This window comes from Cupressus sempervirens, chromosome 3, assembly GCF_028749045.1.
Source record: "Cupressus sempervirens isolate cs-2001-9-10 chromosome 3, ASM2874904v1, whole genome shotgun sequence".
Lineage (NCBI taxonomy): Eukaryota > Viridiplantae > Streptophyta > Pinopsida > Cupressales > Cupressaceae > Cupressus > Cupressus sempervirens.
The window spans coordinates 1112282379-1112302935 of NC_143120.1; the positions used below are offsets into that span (position 1 = coordinate 1112282379).

General features: G+C 37.0%; 1 protein-coding gene across 10 annotated transcripts in view; it reads right to left on the reverse strand.

Moving 5' to 3' along the window:
* Positions 1–20557, reverse strand: part of LOC149570682 (P-loop containing nucleoside triphosphate hydrolases superfamily protein) — a 188976-nt gene that overhangs the window by 72800 nt on the left and 95619 nt on the right. For all 10 annotated transcript variants that reach the window (XM_089823228.1, XM_089823224.1, XM_089823227.1 and 7 more), the window contains 2 exons: positions 18606–18891; positions 18272–18390 (listed from right to left, as the gene is read on the reverse strand). In XM_089823228.1, the coding sequence (XP_089679354.1) occupies positions 18272–18390; positions 18606–18891 (405 nt within the window). The remainder of the gene's footprint in view (positions 1–18271; positions 18391–18605; positions 18892–20557) is intronic.

Below are 20557 nucleotides of genomic sequence, written 5' to 3' on the forward strand. Positions count from 1 at the left end.
AATTTCGTGCATATGCCCCAAAGTTATCCTTTCCACAACCTGGTAAGCCCATTTCTCCCAATTCGTGTGTCTGGTTAGCCACGCAATCTCTTTCGACCCGGGGGGATTTAGCAGCAATCAAAGCCGATTTTGAAGCCACTGTGTTAACAAAAGATTTGACCAAATATGAACGCCATATGGAATGTGTCCTTCCTCTCAAGAAAGATGAGAATGCCCGTGCGATGGTTCCTAAAAGCAAAGCCAATTATTTCATCCTGTCAAAAGAAGAACAAACACTCTGTGAGAAAGTTGGTATCAGAGCCAAGTTCTTTCTTGGTATATTCTCTGTTTGATCTTTGCAATTGTTTAGTGTCTCTCGTGATTCTGTCTGGTCTCTAGCATGAAGTAAGTGCTCGTGTTGTAGCCGTGTGAAGGCGTTAAGAGGCAGGGAAGGTAGCGCACTTTCGACCATCATAAAGAATAGAGATCGAGATGGCCGATCCTGTTGATCGACAGTCTGCAGATCAAACATCGGAATTAGTAAGTTTGAGCTCCGTCTTTGACTCCATTCAAGATATTAATGTTGAAGAAGATGTTGCACAGTCTGAAGCTTATTCTATGCCTAATGAACGTTTTAAATTGCCTGTAAAGAAGTGGAATGAGATCTATAGTGATTTAGGTGCAAATGGGGTTGCAAGCTTTGGGTTTAGCCATGGAGGAAACTCCATAGTTAAGTGCGCTCAAGCTGGAGTAGTACTGGGATGGGTGACCTCCCGGGAAGTCCCAGTGCTTCACCCCTGTGAGCATCGCTTAGATCCAATGAGTGCTAAGTGTTCCATTTATTCTCATGAGAGATGGATTCATGTTCAATCACTACTCATGAAACATGGGTCAATGAGTTTGACTCAAAAATCACACAGTTAAATCTTGATAGCAATATCACAATTCATCAATACAATTATTGTTACTATCATACTTATATTTTATTTATTTGTTTATTTAATCTTATTTTAATATTATTATTAGAATATATCTTGGAAATGGGGATATTACAGTCTACCCTTCCCAAAATTGCTTGTCCTCAAGAAATTCAATATTTTCTCCTTGTGATTTGATTGATAGTCCTGCAATAATTTTAATTTGGGATTAGTTAGTTAAATATAAATTAAATATTACATGATTAGATTTAAATTGCTAAGAATGAATTTACAACAGGAACTTATCTTGATGTATTGCAACACTTTTCCTCTGATAAGTGTTTCTTGACTCTTATGAATAAGTCCCTCAGATAAAGAATCTCAAAAAGTCCCTTTGCCAATAAGGGTGACATCCTAGATGAAGGCCCTCTACCCATAATGGCAACATTCTATAAGAAGGCCCTCTACCACAAATGGCAACGCTCACCAACAACGTCCTCTGCCAAGAGTGGTGATGCTCACTAAGAACGCCCTCTGCCAAGCATGGTGACACTCACTAAGAATGCCCTCTGCCCACAATGGCAGTGCTCACTAAGAACACCCTCTGCCAACAATTGCGACGTTCACTAGGAGCACCCTCAGCCAAGCATGGCAGTGGTCACTAACAACACCCTCTATGACCGACATCCAAGAATGCCATCTATGGCTGACATACACACAATGTCCTCTATGGCCTACATTCAAGGATGCCCTCTATGGCCGACACTCAAGAATGCCATCTAAGCCGACATTCACATGATGTCCCCTATGGCCAACATTCAAGGATGCCCTCTATGGCCAACACTCATAAAGAATGCCCTTTGTGGCGGACATTTAAGATTGCCATGCATGGTCAACATTCATTATGAATGCCCTCTGAAAAAATCTCTTGGGTCTCTGGAGTCCCTTTAGGAATTACGACATCAATTTTGAATGCCCTCTTTCTAAATTTTATCATGTATCCTTTTTAGATGATCTCAATATGTTCCTTATGCTTTTAGTATTGCTCTGAATAGATATTGTCGCAATTACATGTGTCTTCCTTTGAGATTTATCGAACCCTAACTATAACATGATGTACATTTTCTTGTGATTGCACGGTGGGTATTCCTTAGATGTCTCTTATTTCGTGTTTATATATGTTCTACCTTGTAGGATGGCAGGATCATGCTCTGATACCACTGTAATGTCCCCTATCGGAACTAACAATTATAACTTCCAACTTAAATGATTTAATAAAACTATTGTAGAGTTTGTTGATCTTATCTTGCTACTAAAGATGCAATTAGAAAGAATGGTCTTGTTCTACTAAATAATAGATGATCTAAGGTTTCTTTTGCCTTGATACATCATAGGATATTCTATCTTATTTTAATTCTCTTCAGAGGTTTATTTGTGTGCGCGTGCGTGTGTATATATATATACACTCTAGCTCTTGACTATAATATCTCTATCCTTGTCTTTGACCTTTACTCACTAGATAACCTCTCTACCTTATTGCTTCTTTTGTGGCTTATCTCTGTACTACTTTCGTCCTATGTTTCTCACTCCCCCTTTGTCTGCGTCAACATTTGTTATGTATTAACCATTGTAATCTACATAGACCATTAAATCTTTGTATTTGCATTGGATAATATACATCGCATTTTATATGTTGTCTACATCTTCATATTAACGTTGTGTCTTCTCTGTCAATTTTTAATCCTCCTTTTATGCGATGTCCATATTCTTTCACTATCCATGATAACTTTGTCTTATGTTCGTTCAATAGGATGTTTAGATGAATATATGGAATTCTAACTCATGATTTGATTGAACTACATCTTGAATATGTCATGTCAGTTGCATACATATATGTTCTTGTTTACCGTCTATGGTGAACATGTTTACCTTATGAGTGAGTATATACACGTTCCACATTCTTCTCCAGTCAACTGATTCCTCCTATGCAGCTGCAAACTATACCTTAGATATTTACCAAGATGATTGACGATCAAGATAGAGTATATTGACCGCCCTTATCCATCGACTTCTCTTCTGCCAAACGACTGATATTACACAGGGAGGGACATAATTAGTAATTCGTCCCTTGTGGTAAATTTATGTTCATGGATTTATTCACTGACGCAATGATAAGACGATTTGTATTCTTCTTTTAACTACTGATATGTTCTCTTCACACCCTCTGATTCGATCAGTTCTCGAAGGATGATTTTCAATGTGCTATCCCCTCCCCTTTTCCCGTCCATTTTCTAGTGTAATTATATACCATAGAAATGGAATGGTTGTAACTATTCAGTCTTATTAATTATCATTTAATATAATAATAACATAACATATAACTATGTATTTTTCACAATCTTGATTATTGATATTATTATAACTATATAATTGATATATATTTTATGATATAATAAAAAGTATTTATTAAATAATTATTTCGATATTAATATTATTATAGTATAATATTAGTATTTATTTGACTTCATCAATACAATTATTATTACTATCATAATTATATTATATTTATTTGTTTATTTAATCTTATTTTAATATTATTATTATTAAAATTTATCTTGGAAATGGGGATATTACACCTAAGTCGTATGTGGATCATGAAAGATGATGAAAGTCTCTTGGACCATGATATCTTCCATGGTTAGGACCATGTGAGTAGCATATACTTACATGACAAAGCAAGCAGCTAGAGGATCTATTGTAGTTAACTCTCAAAATCGTAGTCATATTGGTGTAAAGGGAGTAGACCATGTCGAGGTGGTTTCTCTACTGCTATGAAACTATAGCACTCAAAGGACTATGATTCATTTGATGAAGTTTCATGTATGAAGGTTGTTGATGTCAATTTTATACCACTACATAACATATAGCAATCGAATACTTGATATAGAATATGAAACACTAAACCCTCTCTTGAAAAGTAAATACTCATGAAGAACATGAGAAAACTCCAAGGTTCCTTACACCTATGGATACTAACTCAGTTATATAAATGTGATTTGTTGGTTAATCACGTAGGTGGGCTTACATTGTTCTCTAAAGGATGCCGAACTTTTGTTGTGATGATGATGAAATCTAGCTTTGCAACATGTATTGACTTGACTTTCTCAATTTACTTTTCCAATTTATCTCACTTCCAACTTTCCTCTTCAAAACTCCAACTACTAAACTAATTGTTGCTTTACTTCTACTCCTATGAACGGAAAGACTAGCAAATGGATGTGGATCAAATCGATGAAAGATTGTCAACGGCGCTACCACCGTAGATGCAATGATTCAAGGGGAAAAACACTAGGTTACCACGCAAGGCTTCCTAACAAGCCGTTAGGATGTTAGTGGCCAAGTTTATGGATCCCTATCAAACATCCACTAATATCACCATGCAACTATCCATCTATTCTTACTATTGCTTAACAACTTTCTTGAAATAAAATCTACTTTTAACAACTTCAATGGAATTTAATTTTAACTATTGGAAGTAGAAACCATGCAATAACACCAAGTGTTCTTAATCACCATGCAAGACACAACAATGATAAGAAAAGCAATTTTGGTATTATCTAAGCAACAATTTTCTTCAACCCCTTACAAATGAGGGCAAATGGGCTTATATAGGGGCCAAAAATACAACCAACGGTAGAGATTAAGAGCCAAAATCAAAGATGCAGATCAAATCCCAGAATTCCTAACTACGGTTGCCACCCCATCGGCCAATGAGAAGACACCACCTCATCAATTAAACAATGAAAAAAAGGGAAAGTGGCAACCAATGAGAAGACACCAAAATGGTAGCCAATCAGAACAAGACACCTATCCTACCCAAGAAGAAAGGAGAATTTTCCACTTGGCCTTACATCAAATGATCCTCTAATATAATTCTACCCTTTTCTTTCATCTTCTTAGCCAAGGCAATGAACTTGGCTAGCCTGTTGTTGACTTCCTTCATGGGAGGGCAAGGCATGTGCTTCATCTTGAGCTCAGCCGAATTCATCATGTTGCTCGCTGCTTGCAATGTCTTCTTATGATCCTTCTCATATTCTTTCACATATCCGATAAAGGCACTAAGGGAGGCAAGGGTGCCCAAATGCTTCTTCCTGATGGCAACCTTCCCCAACTCATCCAATATCATTCCAAACGCTGCCTCATTGACGTTCTCCTCTTTGATCTCTTCGAAATCAAGTGCAACCTCAACATTGCTCATTATGGTTGATATGGAAGTGTCAACGCCTGGGCTATGTTGTGCAATCTCATTCAGTATCTCTTCAAGTATCCTCAATCTGATGATCAAGGCAACATACCAAGACTCCACAGTACTCATTCCTCCTTCATCCACCAACTTGGTTCTCTCCAAATATCTATCCAGTAGCCCAATAACTGCTCGTAGCCTGGGAATGGCTAAGTCCTTCACTAGAAGGAAATCCTTCCACTCCCCTTCAAATGTTCTGAATTTGTCTCTAATAGCCACTAATGACCTAAATGTTGAGATAAAGGAAGACAAGAAATTTTCCCCATCTTGAATTATATCACCGATCCAATCTTTGATTTCGTGCAGCTAAGCTAATATCTCTTCTATGTTGCGCCCACTGTCTGAGGGAAGGGTTGCCTAGTGCAACTATTGGATAGGCCGGCAATCTCTCCAATATTTGTTTTCAGCCTCCAACTTTACAATCCTCTCGTTTTCCTTCTTCAACCTTTCTTTAATTGAAACCATGCCTTCCTAGATCTCCTTGCACTCCATGTCATCCATGATCCTCTACTATCTCATACTCTTGGGCTACAATCTCATCCACTACATTGCTAACCTTTGGTATAGCAATTTGAACTTTTCGGTGACCCTCATTGCTCCCGATTACCTTTGCCACCATTTTTGCAATTTGTTTATGTTTCTCACTATCTTCCCTTTCCACTAACCCTTGAATATCTTCAATTGTTTGGATAGTCAGCACCTCGCCTCTTGGCATAAGCATTTGCCTTATCCATAGTGGTGCAGTGCATCTCCCCAAATCTAGATTCGATTCAACTAGCAAAGCATCACCAACAGTCTCAGGCACCTGGCTTACTTCCTCAATATCAATTGGCCTATCCTCTTTTTCATTAGTGACTGTCATATCATCCCCATGTTCGTTCTCGAAGAGAGGAGAGTATTCGGTACTGTCACTGAAACTACTTGATTCCGAATCAGAGCTCACCTCTACCGAGACCCTTTGTCCACTTCTATTAACCTCTTGGCTCCTTGCCTCAATTATGCTCTCCTTGACAGTGTTGCATTTTGTCTCTTTGATGGAGGTTCCTAATGTTCTTTACTTTTCTCAACCTCCAAATTTCTCTTCTTGCTCTTAACTACTCTTTGCTACTGGCTACTGCCAAGTTTGGAAATTGCCTCCACTCTCTCTAGATCTATCATGATACCCCTTTCTAAAATTACATGTCCCAAAAGTTTTCCCTCGGTAACTCCAAACATACATTTCTTTAGAGTCAAAGAAACTCTGAACTTTATACATCTCATGAAAACTTTTCTCAGATCCAAAATGTGGCCTTCTCTATTTTTGGAAAATACTGTGATGTCATCCATGTAGTAAATAATGCACTTGTCTTTTTAAGTCCTTGAAAGCATAATCCATGGCCCTATGAAATGTTGCACTTGCATTGATCAGGCCAAAAGGCATCCTCCTGTATGCAAATGTTCCCCACTTCGTGGTGAAAGTCGTTTTCAATCTATCGTCTTCTTCAACAATCACTTGATTGTACCCCGAATACCCATCCATAAATGACATCATCTTTGCTCCGTTTACAACTTGCAAGACCTCATCTAGTGATGGCAATGTACAATTATCCTTTTCTGATGCTCTGTTCAAATTCCAGAAATTGACATATAACCTTATTTCTCTGTTTTTCTTCCTAATTGGGACGAGATTGGCAACCCATGTTGAATGCCTCACTGGGAAGATGATCTACGCATTTAGCAGCTTCTTTATTTCTTGGAATATCAATGGTTCTAACAAAAGATTAACTGACCTTTGTCATTGCCTGAATGGCTTACTTCCTTCCTTCAGTGAAATTGTATGTGTGATGATGGAAGGATCATATGTTTTCAAATCTTCATATCCCCAAGCAATCACATCTGGGAATTCCCTCATCAAACTCAGTATATCTGCCTTCTCATTAGGTGTGCAAACTTTCCCAATGTGAACTATTTTGGGACAATCCCCTGTTCCCAAATTTACCTTTTTGCATTCATCACCCCCTGTGGATTGATATGGCACTTTGTTGAATTGGTCCATTTCGAATATTCTTCCTAGCTCAATCATTCCCTTTGGAATAGTATTTGTCTTCAAGCTCAGAATTCCCTCTAAATCGATTTATGTTTCTTCATCCACTTCACCATCAATGATTTGTGTTGTGAAAACATCTGAATTGGTCAAGAACTTGAGGATATGTCTATCATCTTCAAACACCTGGAAGTTCTTGACATTATCTAGTACTGATGGGACCGATGCTAACTCAACTTTAAATTTCTTCAAGCCGTCCAACTTAACTGGTGCTAGTGAGCTTGTAGCCTATGCGAGGGCATTAGCCACCTGATTACTTGCTCTATAGCTAGACTTGATATTGAAGGCATCGAAGTCCTCTATCAAATCCCAAACTCTGCATCTGTACCTTTTCAATCTCTTGTCATGGCAAGCGAACTTCTGCTTTACCTGCTTAGTTACCAAATATGAATCTCCAAGTACATAAAGTATCTTGGCAACTTTCTTGATAGCACACAAGAAGCCTAGGATCAAAGCTTCATATTCTGCCATATTGTTGGTGCATGGGAATTACAATCTATGTGCCTCCAAATACGTTGCCCCTGTCGGGCTGACTAACTCAAATCCGGCTCCAGCCCCTTGCTTAGTTTTGGAACCACTGAACCTTAGAGTCCATGCTTCATCACTTTCTTGATGATCCTTTTGGGAACCCTTCAACTTGTCTGATTCATCATTTTTCTTCACTTCCAAATTAGGTGGTGCAGTTCAGTTCTTTGTTTCACCCATCATGCTACTTTCTTCTTCATCAACTTGTAGAGTTTCTACCTTGTATTTGTCATGTCGATCATCTTGTTTTAGTGCCCCTAGGATTCTCTTTTCTACTTGTTCTAAGGCAATTGTGCACAAGGAGCAAGATAATTCCGAATGGAAGGCATTGTGGATTCTGCACCAGTTGAGCAATAATAAGTCTCTCACTGATGTTCAGTTCCCCAACTCTACTCCCTATTGTACAACCTTAAACACAAAGTTTCTCAAATTCTCGAACATGCCTTCACCATCGTCAGATAAAGTGTCGAGATCCGACTCAATCAGGATCTCAGTGGAATCCATCCCTTCACTTATGATATTCAAAGTCAGAACTTTTGTCTTCTTAGGTCTATAGATGTTTATACTTGTTTTTGCAAACAATATTTCATTTGATTCCCCATACTCAGTAAGTGTCAATCTCAACTTTGGGGTGATATCAATTCTTATTTGGTTGGCAAGTCCTCCATGGGAGCCACATACGAGAAAAGTTAGTTGCCATGTATCCATTCAACCTTCTAGCTCAATCCCTACCTAAGATCAAACTATAGGTATTGGCCACGTCTACCACTAAAATATCTACCATGTGTTCCATCCTCAGATCAAATGCCAACTGCATGTGTATGTTGTGTAGCTCACCTACCACCAGTACTTCTGTCTTATCCAATTGGGTAACCCTTTTATTTGATCCCAAAGGCGTGATTCCCAACTTTCTACAAATAGTCAAAGGCATGACATTACTTGATGCTCTTGAATCTATCGAACAATTATGAAGAAGCTTCTCAAATATCCTTACTGAGAGTAAGAAGGGGGTTGGCTCATCTTTCCCTTGATAATATACCACCGGTGTCTTATGTACTTGCTTCAGCTTCACTCCGAAATCTATTGGTTGAACTACCTCTTCTACCTTCACCATTTCCTTATTTTTTACCATGTCTTGACTTCTTTGAGTTTGTTGTTCCATCAGCGTTGATCCTTGAGCCACATAAACTGGTTGAGGCCCTCGTTGTCTGTTGAAATTACTAATGTCACCATACACAATCTCTTGAGTAGAGTTCTCTATCTCACTGTATGAAATCCCTTGAGATGAATTCGTTGTGTTCCCACCTCAAATGTCTTGAATCACATGCACTGAGTTAGGAGGCCTCCCTTGAGTATGTGTTATTGCGCTTTGAGTGTGAGACCCTTATGATTTGTTGTCCTTCAAATTGTTACGGAATGTATCTCTAATTTCTATTACCTTCAACAATTCAAACAAAGGGAGACTGATTTTGATCTTCTTCATCTCCTCTATTAAACTCTGTCCTAATCTTTTCAACTCATCATTATGCACGGCATTGTTCCATGTTCTTCCTATATTTGCTTCTTGTGTTGATTGGACACTCTGTGATCCTTGAACATCCTGATTGTTTTGTTGCGTACTTTGTTGAAAACTCCGTTGTCCACTTCCATTGTTATGGTTACTTTGTCTGTACTCAGGTGTGTCCCTTGAAGGATCTGGTACATTACTTGCATTGGGATGTGGAGGCACATTGAAATTGTTCAAAGCTATGGAGGACGTTGAAGGTCCATCATTCCTCTTATTGTTTCTTTGATAAAACCTTGCATTGCTAGCTGGTTCTTGAAATGGTTGCATAGGCAGTATCGCCATGTTCATATTAAAGAATAGAATCATCCAAAATACACAGACATTATAAATAGTGGAAGAGACTGCCTATGACATCGGAGGAAGAGGATAGATTCAGCGCATCACATTACGAAGTGGGGATGCAATCACTCTTTCAGCACCTTCTAAGAGATCACAAAGCAAATGGAGGAAAAATAAGGGGAGGACAGCTAACGTACATTCAAATATAATACTTTTCAATCTAAACATAGTGAACGATAATTGAGACTAAGATAATAGTGGTCAGCCGCTTGAAGTTATCAGGAGATAAAAAGAACAGACCACCGGAATAAAAATTAATATGATCAGCGTACAGTAGATATACAATCAATTCTATAGCATACCAGTAATTGTATAAGTGAAATAGAACTCAGTTCAACTCTTCCAAATTTAAGCCAAGTGAATAATCCAAGGAATATGAATTATCATACCATGTTCATAATAAAATAATCATCAGAGTTCAAGTTTAAGGAATCATTGACAATCACAATCCCACTATAAATTAGATATACTTTCAGCAAATAGAATCAGGGAGATATACATTAACAACCTGAATAGACGGAAACACCTACAGGAATGCCTCATAATCAGAAACTTAGCAGATTAAGGAATAGGGACTACAATAATCTTGTGGAGGTTGCTAGAATAGCAGTCGTGCTTTACCATTCCTTTATCCCACTACGTCACTGTTATACTATATCCATTATATAAGGTTGAAGATTTAAATATCAGAAGTAACTTTTCTAATCCACATGGAGATCAGATGTTGGTCATCACATATATCAGATTACTGAGGATGAGAAGCAACCATTAGTATATATTGTAGATCAATATATTTCATAGCATTTCTTTAAGTTCACTTCAGGTTGACATAAACTTCTATATTTGAATTATATCCAATACTATCTTTGTGGTAAATAAAAGAGCTGTATATAAATTATGGATACAGAGATGTCTTACGCAACTGAATTATGATGACTTTGTTCCAACTTTTAAGAAATGGACAGAGGGACATCTCAGTGATTCATAATGACATTGAGGTTAAATATGTTTATCATCTTTTATTATAATTTAATTATATTTTTATATTTTTATAAGTAATAAAAAATTTAAATTACAAGTAAAAAACTTCATCACCGATGATGCATTTAATGATACTTCAGTTGTATTGGGGAATTGCGTATTGAACATCTGCCCCACCTGCTCCTCCGAAATATGACCAGACAAGGGCGGCTCCCAAATCCATAACTGCAGTCAAGCTTCTGACACAAAATAAGTGAATTGACAATCTCAACAGTTCCGCCTATGGATTCGGATTTTTGCCCAATATTAATATTCAGCCATTTCATTGTTATATTTTTAAAAAAGGATGTTCCTGTGAAATCTGTGCATTCCAAGACAAGACTGTCAGTGTGCGTTCCCAGGCAGAGAAGAAAACGGAGTAACGGCCGGGTGCACATGTTAATGGCTCATGGCCAAAAAAATGAATTAGAAAGTTTCTTTAATTTTTCCAGTTCCTTTTGCACACGTTGCTAAAGTCGTACAAGATATCAAATGAAATCTGACAAAAACATTAACTACATACTTATCCTCTGCAGTATTTATTATATTCTCAGTGCATTCTCAAGAGGTACTGGATGGAGGAAATGATAATTCCCACGAATCATATAGTGAAGATGAAACAGAACTGCATACGACATATGAAGAGGAAATTTCAGATGAAAGCTCAGAAGAGGATATGCCTGAATTCTCTATGTTCCTAAATCCCTTGTTTGATGAGGAAACAGATGGAGATGTGCCCGAGTTTTCTATCTTCTCTAATCTATTATTTAAGGAGGATTTTATATGTGGTCAAGTTCATCAGCATTATGATGAAGAGAGCAAGCCTAATAATGAAGTTGATGAAACTCATATGCAATTAAAAGGTGAAATGTCTTTTAGTTCATCCTATGAGCAGGAGTTGAATCAAACATGTGAAGATGGGATTGAATCAGCCAAGAATGATGGGGAAGATAGATCGAAGGCTGGTTCTGATAATTGCTCATCTGATCGTAGACATGGTGTATGTGAAGTGATGTCTTTTGAATGTGGATTATCTTCAAAATCTTACTGTGGAAAGGATATGCACTCTGAGTATGGAGCTGAAACAAATTGTTCACAAGAAGATAATCAAGCAAAGCAGACTGATCTAAATGTTGGTATGATTGATCAAACCCATGACTATGAGGATCCTCCATTCAGCAAAAATCATAGTGCACCTGATGACTTCTCAAAAGATAAACGTAAGACGCATACTAGAGAATGCACTGATGAAATGGAAGAAATAAGGATTTTTTATAAGGATGATGTATCCAATACAGCGAGGTTCACAGTGTTATATGACCAAAATCAGGTGTTCAATAGAGGAAAGGATTGATATTCTTTTCTTTTTTTCTGGGGGGTTGGGTGGGTGTGCGTGGGTGGGGGGCTCGGGCCACCCAATTTCACCTTGCATCATAAGCATGGATGCTCGGTCTGCTCCTCCAGAGATAGCTGGAATCTCAATATGCTCACAAGGAGCATATGTCCCCAACAAGAGCCACTGATGGAGCTCTAAAACTTTTTGGCAAATTTTAGAGCTCCAAGCACCATGGCAAAGAGACACAAGCCTCTTCTACAAATATTAGTACCTTTTGTGAGCACCAAGAGACACAACACGATACGATGTTGAACATGTGATAAGCGATTCTGCCTCATGAAGAGTTCCCACCAATGCTAGAGAAATGCCTAGTAGACGAGTGGTTCCAAATTACAGCCAGCGAAAGATTATAGCCATCATATTTCATGCATTCAATCTTGCAAATATCATCATCAACAAATTATTAAACACGGAATCACCACCTGAAGTCGAGTCAGATAGAGTATGCATTCAACGAAAATGTCTACAACAGAGACTAATGAAACCCAAATTAACATCGAAAACCAAACATAGACATTACAAGAGTATATTGCGGCAAAGTTGATAGTTTGAAGGCTCAAACAAATAGCAACGACTATCCACGTCAAATTTTTGTGCCATCGGGAATTGAAAGAGACTAATATAGAATAAGCACCACGTCTGAGAGATCATAATAGGAGCATATAAAAACGATTGGTAGAGATCCGATAAGCATACAATTCCAAAATGGCGAAAATCTCCATATGCGGGCCATCTGTAGTAATTAGCCAAATGTATCAATACTGTGAAGGATGTACAGGTGGTATAGTGAGGAGATTCTAGGCCACCTACATGTGTGAAGGCACAAACATGGTTCATTTTCCCAATGACAGATATCCTTTAATTTGTGTTGTGTAATCTCTCTACTTCTTTGGCCGCCCGATTTTCTTGAACCTTTGGTGGTAAATGAAGCAATTGGTAAGTAGACACAATTCTTCTCACATCAGGTTATACTAACTTGTCCGAGAAATAAAATCAATTAACAAATCTTTGCAAATGTATTTTGTATATCTAATGGAATTGTGCGATTGTTTTAAAATGAAAAGAATAAATCATAAAAGGACATGGCTTTTCATTTTAAAGGGCACAAGTTTTACGGTTGGAGAGTATATCATAGAAATAAAAATCATTTTAGAAGACATATTCGATATTCAAAGACATTCCAAACAAGAAGTATTCATATATTGTATGGAGGAATAAGGAGCATAATATGACTTTGTAATATAAATTCAAATTTTATATTTTAATGATTTATAAAAGCTTATTATTTTGTATTATTTAAATGGCATGGAGAATTAAACTGCAGTTGATTGGTCCTTTATAATCATTTTTTTAATTCTGTAAACAATTGATGTTGAATAAGTGGACGAGGTCATCTATGGTATTTTAAGCTTGATAATCGCAGACATTCTGAAATATCTAATTGCTTCCAAATCTGCGTCCAGTCTGTCTCCTAACCTTAAAGAGTTAAAGTGCAATCTGGACTAGTTTAGAATTGCTTATATATATTTGATCCGCCACGTCTTGATCATTAAATTGTTATAGTCCATCTATTGTTGTCAGGCTACAAAACTCCTGAAAGTCTGTCTAGCCTCTCTGTCAATATTGGAACTTGTGTTACCATCCCCAAATCCTATACCAAGTGAACCACCTTGACAACCAACACCTTCATCTAGTGACCCAAATTGAATCTCAAGCTCTCCTTCCCTATGTGAGGAAACACGACCTTTACGTGTATAATGCATACCCGGCACAAATCTCCCATCATCTCCCATGATACCAAATAATAGGATAATTAATCAAATATTGAATGCAACTCTATCAATCCATTGACCAAACTATCAACTGAGCCCAATTCCTCCAAGCTGGCAAGAAACGGCTCATATACTACATTAGAGACCTTGTCTAAACTCCAACTAATATGTTGATGGCAAACAAAGCTTTTTTTGTGTTTTTGTCAAGTATTTGTTTTTCTTTTGTACTTTTGAACAGTATATGTAAATGCAACAAGAAAAATGCAATACATAGAAAATAATTCTCTTAAAAGAAAATTATACCTATGTCTTTGTCTCCCGTTGACTCTAACTTGCAACACATATAGGCCCTAATGTCTTCCACATGCAAGACACCTTCAAGGGTTTGTGAAAACACACCTGCAAGGTCATCTCCCATTGATATGAATGGGTGTTTCCTAAACTGATGCCTAGGCCTCTCCTTAATATCACACGTGGTTTATCCATGACTAACTACCTTCACAAATATCTACAATTCAAAGCTTATATTCACTTTGTAGTAGGTTAGATACCTTTTTAATGACTACACCAAGGCATCAATGAAATCGTTGCAAAGTCCTTTAATTAACCTTGCTATCACTTCTCAGGTTCTTTGCTAGATCTCTTATAGCTCAAATGGTGAAGAATGAATCCAATTTTATCCTTAAATTCTTCCAAAAAAAATTTAGCATTGATTTTAATCCATAAACGTATGTAAAGCTGATGAAAGCTCACAATTTACACCATAGTCCTTAGCGATCTTCGACTCCTTCGAATTAGCACCAGGGAACTGAGATTCGGGATCTCAAATGCTTGACATACCTATAACCAACTTCACAAACCTTAATTCATCCATTCAAGGGCCTGATAATTTAGTAGTGAATTTCTCCACTCTTAGCTATAATAGCTAATTTAGGCTGAAGTAGAGGGTTCAGAGCTAGGCATTGCATCTCCCTTGTTCTCTGTCCTATCTTGTGTCTTTTCCTTCCACATTTTAGTGTTAGTCGTAGATCCTTCTCTCACAAATATCTTATAAATGCTTTCAACTTGTATTCAGTTCACATTATCATTCCTTCTTCCACCAAAGTTTTTTCTTCTCTCATTAAGTGTTCTCATAGTGTTCATAAAACCATTAAACCTACAAAATCTAGTTGTATGTCCCAAGTTATTGCAAATATAGGATGTACTAACTGAATTCCCATAGCTTGGTCAAAACTGGTTATTTTGCAATGTCTAGCAATGTACCCATAGTTATTGCATTTGTAGCACACAACTTCGTTAGTAATGATATGATCCATTCCCATAGGTCTGCTAGCTGTCATGTTAGTCCTTTCATTTGTCCTCATATTTGATCTCTGATTATGTTTCTTGCATTCATGTGATTTGTGTCCATAAAGAAAGCAACTGAAATGGTATTTAATAAAGGGTTTTGCATTCATGTTACCTCTGGAATCCTTCTTTATATGTCCCTACTTGTTGCATGGATAACATCTACCTTTGGAATGTATCCTTCGATCTTTGGGTTGCTAAATCTGATCTGTAGTCTGGTTGATCTGATCTCATGGTTGATTAGATTCCCGTTGAAGTCCATGATCAATTGTAATCTCTGATCCCTTTGATGATTCTCTTTCAATGTAACCAATCCCTGTCATATCTCCTTTAGGTTTTTGTACCATTAATAGTTTCTCATCAAGTTGATATGTGACTGAATATAACTTTTCTAGATGTTCCTTCATCTGAACAAGTTCTTGCTTCACGATGCTATTAAATTTCTCTAGTTTAGTGAAATTCAACTTAGTCCTTTGAAGTTCAGATGTTACCTTGATAAGATGTGACTATAAATTTGTTACCTCCGTCTTTATATCTGCTTTTTCATTTTTCTCATTTGACAACATACTCATCTTTAATGATGTGATCTCAAGTTCGTGCTCCAGTATCTCAATTCCCTTTTTCAAGTTGATAACTGCATTTGACTACTTGACTAGATCAATTAGCTCTTTCCTCTTGGATCTTAAATTTTCAATCTGATCTTTTCCGTTTCTTAATGAAATCCTGTGCATCTCTAAGTTTGATCTTCAACCTATCCCTTTCATCATTGGCTTGATCTAATTCCTCAAGAATTGCCTCATAGTTCTTTTGCAAATCTTATGACTCCATAGTGATATCCCTCAAGCTATTAAACTTCTTCTGAGTAACTGATCTCTAATACCAATTATAAGAAATAGGGAATACTGAGGAGCAGGGAGTGAATCAATATTCCAACACTTTCTGCCCAGACATGGATATCAGAAATAAGCAATAAACTTGCATAAACAATTAAACTAAATAGCACCAACGAGAATGCCACAAAGAAAATCATAAAACCGTGTTCTGTAAACTAGGGAAACCCTGGCCAAGGGAAAACCTTGGTGGGGGTGGTACACACAAAATGATCTATTAATCAAAAGTACCTTGTGAGAGGTTTTGAGCCTGTTATGAGTTTGTTACATACCTATAGTGTATATGTCCTTGTTAGAGGACTTAGACCTTGTTAGAGGTCTCAATCCTGCTAGGATTTGTATTACAAAATGTTGAGCTCACTGCTCTACAACAATATACAACTTTGTAAGTAGTATAGATGAATACCAAAACTTGACGATAATTTGCCCATCGTAATGATCTACCTTTACACCCATCTCCTTAACTCTATAAATTGGTCAGCCTGAATAACAAGTAACACGTTACCAAAACATAATATTAAAATCTCCTAGAAAAAGGTTAACATCTAGAATGTCGTCCTTTCATTCCTAAGTCCTCGAATTGACAATACCTTTGCCAAAATACCCAAACTATCTTGTGTACTCTATCTTCGCAATAACAAACTGCTATAATTTTCCATCCAAAACCTGTGCCTTGAACGAACATAGATGTATCAAGTAGACACCTTATTCTAACATATCCCAAAATTATAGCTCTGTAGCTGCTTCCTGTGAAGCTCACTGACAAAAACAGTTTGCTAGAACTCTTTTGATGCTGGAGCATCGAGCTTAGATTTTGTGGACCCTATGCTCTACAAACTTAGGGTTATGTTTGAGTCATATCTGTGGACCGTGTCCTATGTTCAAATAACGTTTGGATGGAACATGTTGGAGTTAGAGCTCTTTTGGTGGTTGTTGGTAACGTGATCTTCATTTCCTGCCAAGACTTTGGAGATTGTTTCCACGAGCTTTGATCCGAGGGAGGTAGCTTATGCAATCTTAAACTAGTGATTGGATGGTATGTGGACCTATGTTTAAGTCCGCATAGTGTTATTTTTATCATATTAGTTATTATTGTAAACTTGGGGCTTGTCCTAAGTACTTATTTAGTGTAATCTGCTAGGCTGACTTGTGGCTTGCTAGGTATAAGTATAGAGTCTTGAGATGTCTAGAGTAATCAATAGTTAAGCATGGAATAGCTTGGAGCATCTTGAGGGATAATAGCTAGGAGTTGGATTTTCACATACGAGGATTGAGTTGTATTCTTCTTTCCAATGGCCATAACTGGCAAGGCCTTACAGCCCAGCATGTTGGATGTAAATATTATGATTTTATTATAAGAATAAGTGTTGTTTTCGATCGGAATCTCTTTATAATTCTTGATCTTCTGCTATAAGGTTGTTTGTTGTGGGCTAGGTCACGTCCAAGGGCAGTACACCTATCCTTGCACTGCATCATCTCTTTTGCCTTGTTACACTTCAGCAATTTCTTCATTCTAACTATCAAAACTTTTTCACAATGACCAGTCTTAACCACGCAGTGTTGTCATTAATGACAACATCCATGTGCTTACCTTAGCCAATTTCCCAACAGGTTCGGGTTTTAATTAATTGAGCATAACTAATTCCAAAGAGCTTATGACTACTTAAATTTAAATTAATTAGTTATTTCCTAAAAAGACCCAAAATTATTGAACAGGAATGCAATAGGCTAAAAGGGACACTTCAGGCCACTCAATAGAAGGGGACAGTATAGTGTTCCTACATGTCATGTAAGGTAAAAAGATGGTCTGCAGATTTAGAAAGACTTTGTGTGGTCCAAAGACTCAGCTGTCTGCATATTCTGTCTGATTTAGATACCTTACTTAGATATGTTGATATTTGTTCAGACAGTGTTCTCTTCAGACTCTATTTTAATGGCAGAACAGAACTAAAGCGAACATAACTTTTCACATGATTACACAAATCTACAATAATGAGAAAATTTTGAATCTATATAATTATTGAAGTTCAACAAACTTTTTATCATTAACATCGAAGTCTATTGTTTCAGATATCTTACAGATTGTAGCATCTATTAAAAAAACTGAATGATCCAAATGATAAATGTACACACCTTGTGATCGAAATCAGCCATCTTAAGAACTATGGGAACAATTATGGGTTTTGTAGCTGATTTTTCAGATTTTGTTACATTTTCTGCCTTTGCACCATGTTGTCTTCTAGATGTTTTCCCTGAAAGATTGTAGCACATCATGGTAACGACAAGAAAAAAAGTTTTGATTTAAAATTATGTGATTTAGGTATAAAATTGAATATGTAAAATTAGTATTTGACTGCAGAAAGTTAAGAAACAATACATGGATACATACAGCAGTCAGCTAAGAAGCATAGCAATGAGATGAATCAAACAACCATAAGATAATAACATGCAACTTTGTTATCAATACCTGGCATCTTGGAAGACTCCTCAGATTCTTTAAGGCCTGTAGTTCTTTCATTTAAAGTTATCTCATCGTACGCAATTATCTCTGATTTGCAGGCCTCTGCATCCATCACAGTCGCAACTTCAATTCCCGGCACGACAGAAACTTCTCGACTGAGACTTTCCTTTGAGTTAGCATTATGATTAAGTGAGGCTTCAGAAGAAGCTATGCTTTCAGCCATAACATTTGAACCATTTGATTCCCTATTTTCTTCATCCATTAAATAAATACTCGGATCTACATGTACTCCCTGATACAGAAAAAATAATATTACAAGGTGAACTTGAATATTGATAACCTGAGTAAACATGAATCGGAACATTAAAATATTTTTAAAACCTACAATTAAGAAGAAAATTACTTGTCATCCACTAACCTGATATTTAGCTGAGGAAAATTATTTATCTTTCTCAAAACAGTTAGTTATTATGTACAAGGAATGTTTTCCTCTCACGTTGGAGACCTTTGAATGAAGCAGGAAGCTCAAATAAGTAATAGGAAGTACAACTTCTTAAAGAAGAAGATTTGAAAGAATTGTTGTTTTCAATAATCAACATATTGATGAAGGCTAGAGAATATCTTCACTGATTGATGAGCTACCTTGAGCCTTGTTGATATAAATCCAGAATCTTCATATTTTTCTCATTTCCCTTATTTGAACTGAGGAGAAGATAACGGTGTCATCGGCGAAGTGTAAGTTTGAATATTTGGTTCACTTGATGGGAGCTAGAAGCCCAGATAGTTGTAATAACCCCAACAGGTTATCCAATAACTGTCCTAAAATGTTCAATATGTCTTAGAAGAGTTTCATCAAACAAGTTGCAAGTAAAGGCTGCTCGGAAAATTTCCAAGTTCTTGAGCCACATAACACATATTTTCCATAGGTATTCTGTCAAATATTCGCAGGATAAAAGAATTCCGTATTATACTAATATTAGGAATATATAAACCCAAGCACTTGGAAAATTGAAACAAACTTCCCTCTGAACTTCATATATAGCATTTTTACAAATGCTTGGCAGACATTGTACTAGAAATGCAGAAGAGTTAGAGGCGTTGAGACAAACATTTGGCATGAAACAACATCACAGCATGAAACATATTTCATGATCTCTCCATGAAATATTTTGAATGACAAATTCATACAAATCAACCATTACTGAATTTAAGTATGGAACCTGGAATTTTCTGAATATGTAAACCCTTGTACTCTTCCAAATGAGTTGCAGCTCTCTTCGTAATGGAGAACTGGCTTGAGTCAGTGCAGTTATCATGCGACACAGGCACCTTCAAGACAAATTGAACCTTCAACGCAGGACTTATAATTATCAATGCTGCCTCTGGATAATAATTGCGGCCCCTCTGTAGAAGCCACAGCAGCCAGTAATGTCCAATGCAGCTCTAGTATACAGCTGTGATCTGCACTAATACAAGCTTCTGCCCTAGTATGATAATTTTGATATCAAATGGGGCTGCTAGTAACATTGTATTTTGGTTTTAAATCAGTTTCGCTAGTCTGATCGAAGCTGAGCCCACAACTTATAAACTCTCACAAATTATTTCAATCATGACCCCTGGATAGAGCCATAGCAGATGGGCACAAATCATTGGATGTTCCAAAAATTCAGAATGCTTTGGCAATGTAGAATTTGCAATTCCACAAGCGTGCAAATACTGAAGCCTTTCTCCAAACCTCTCAACTATTCACCAAATATGAAATGCTAAATCAGATGGTCTGATTTTGCATTTGAAGGCCTTTTATTATATCTCAAGGAAAATCAGCCCGGAGCTTGAAGCTCCCACTTCACATACTTTAAAAAGTGCAAATCAAAGTTCGAATTTTAATAAATTATTATAATTCCCTCCAAAACTTTGGTCCCGTGTCACTTTATAATTAAACGAACATTTGATGCACT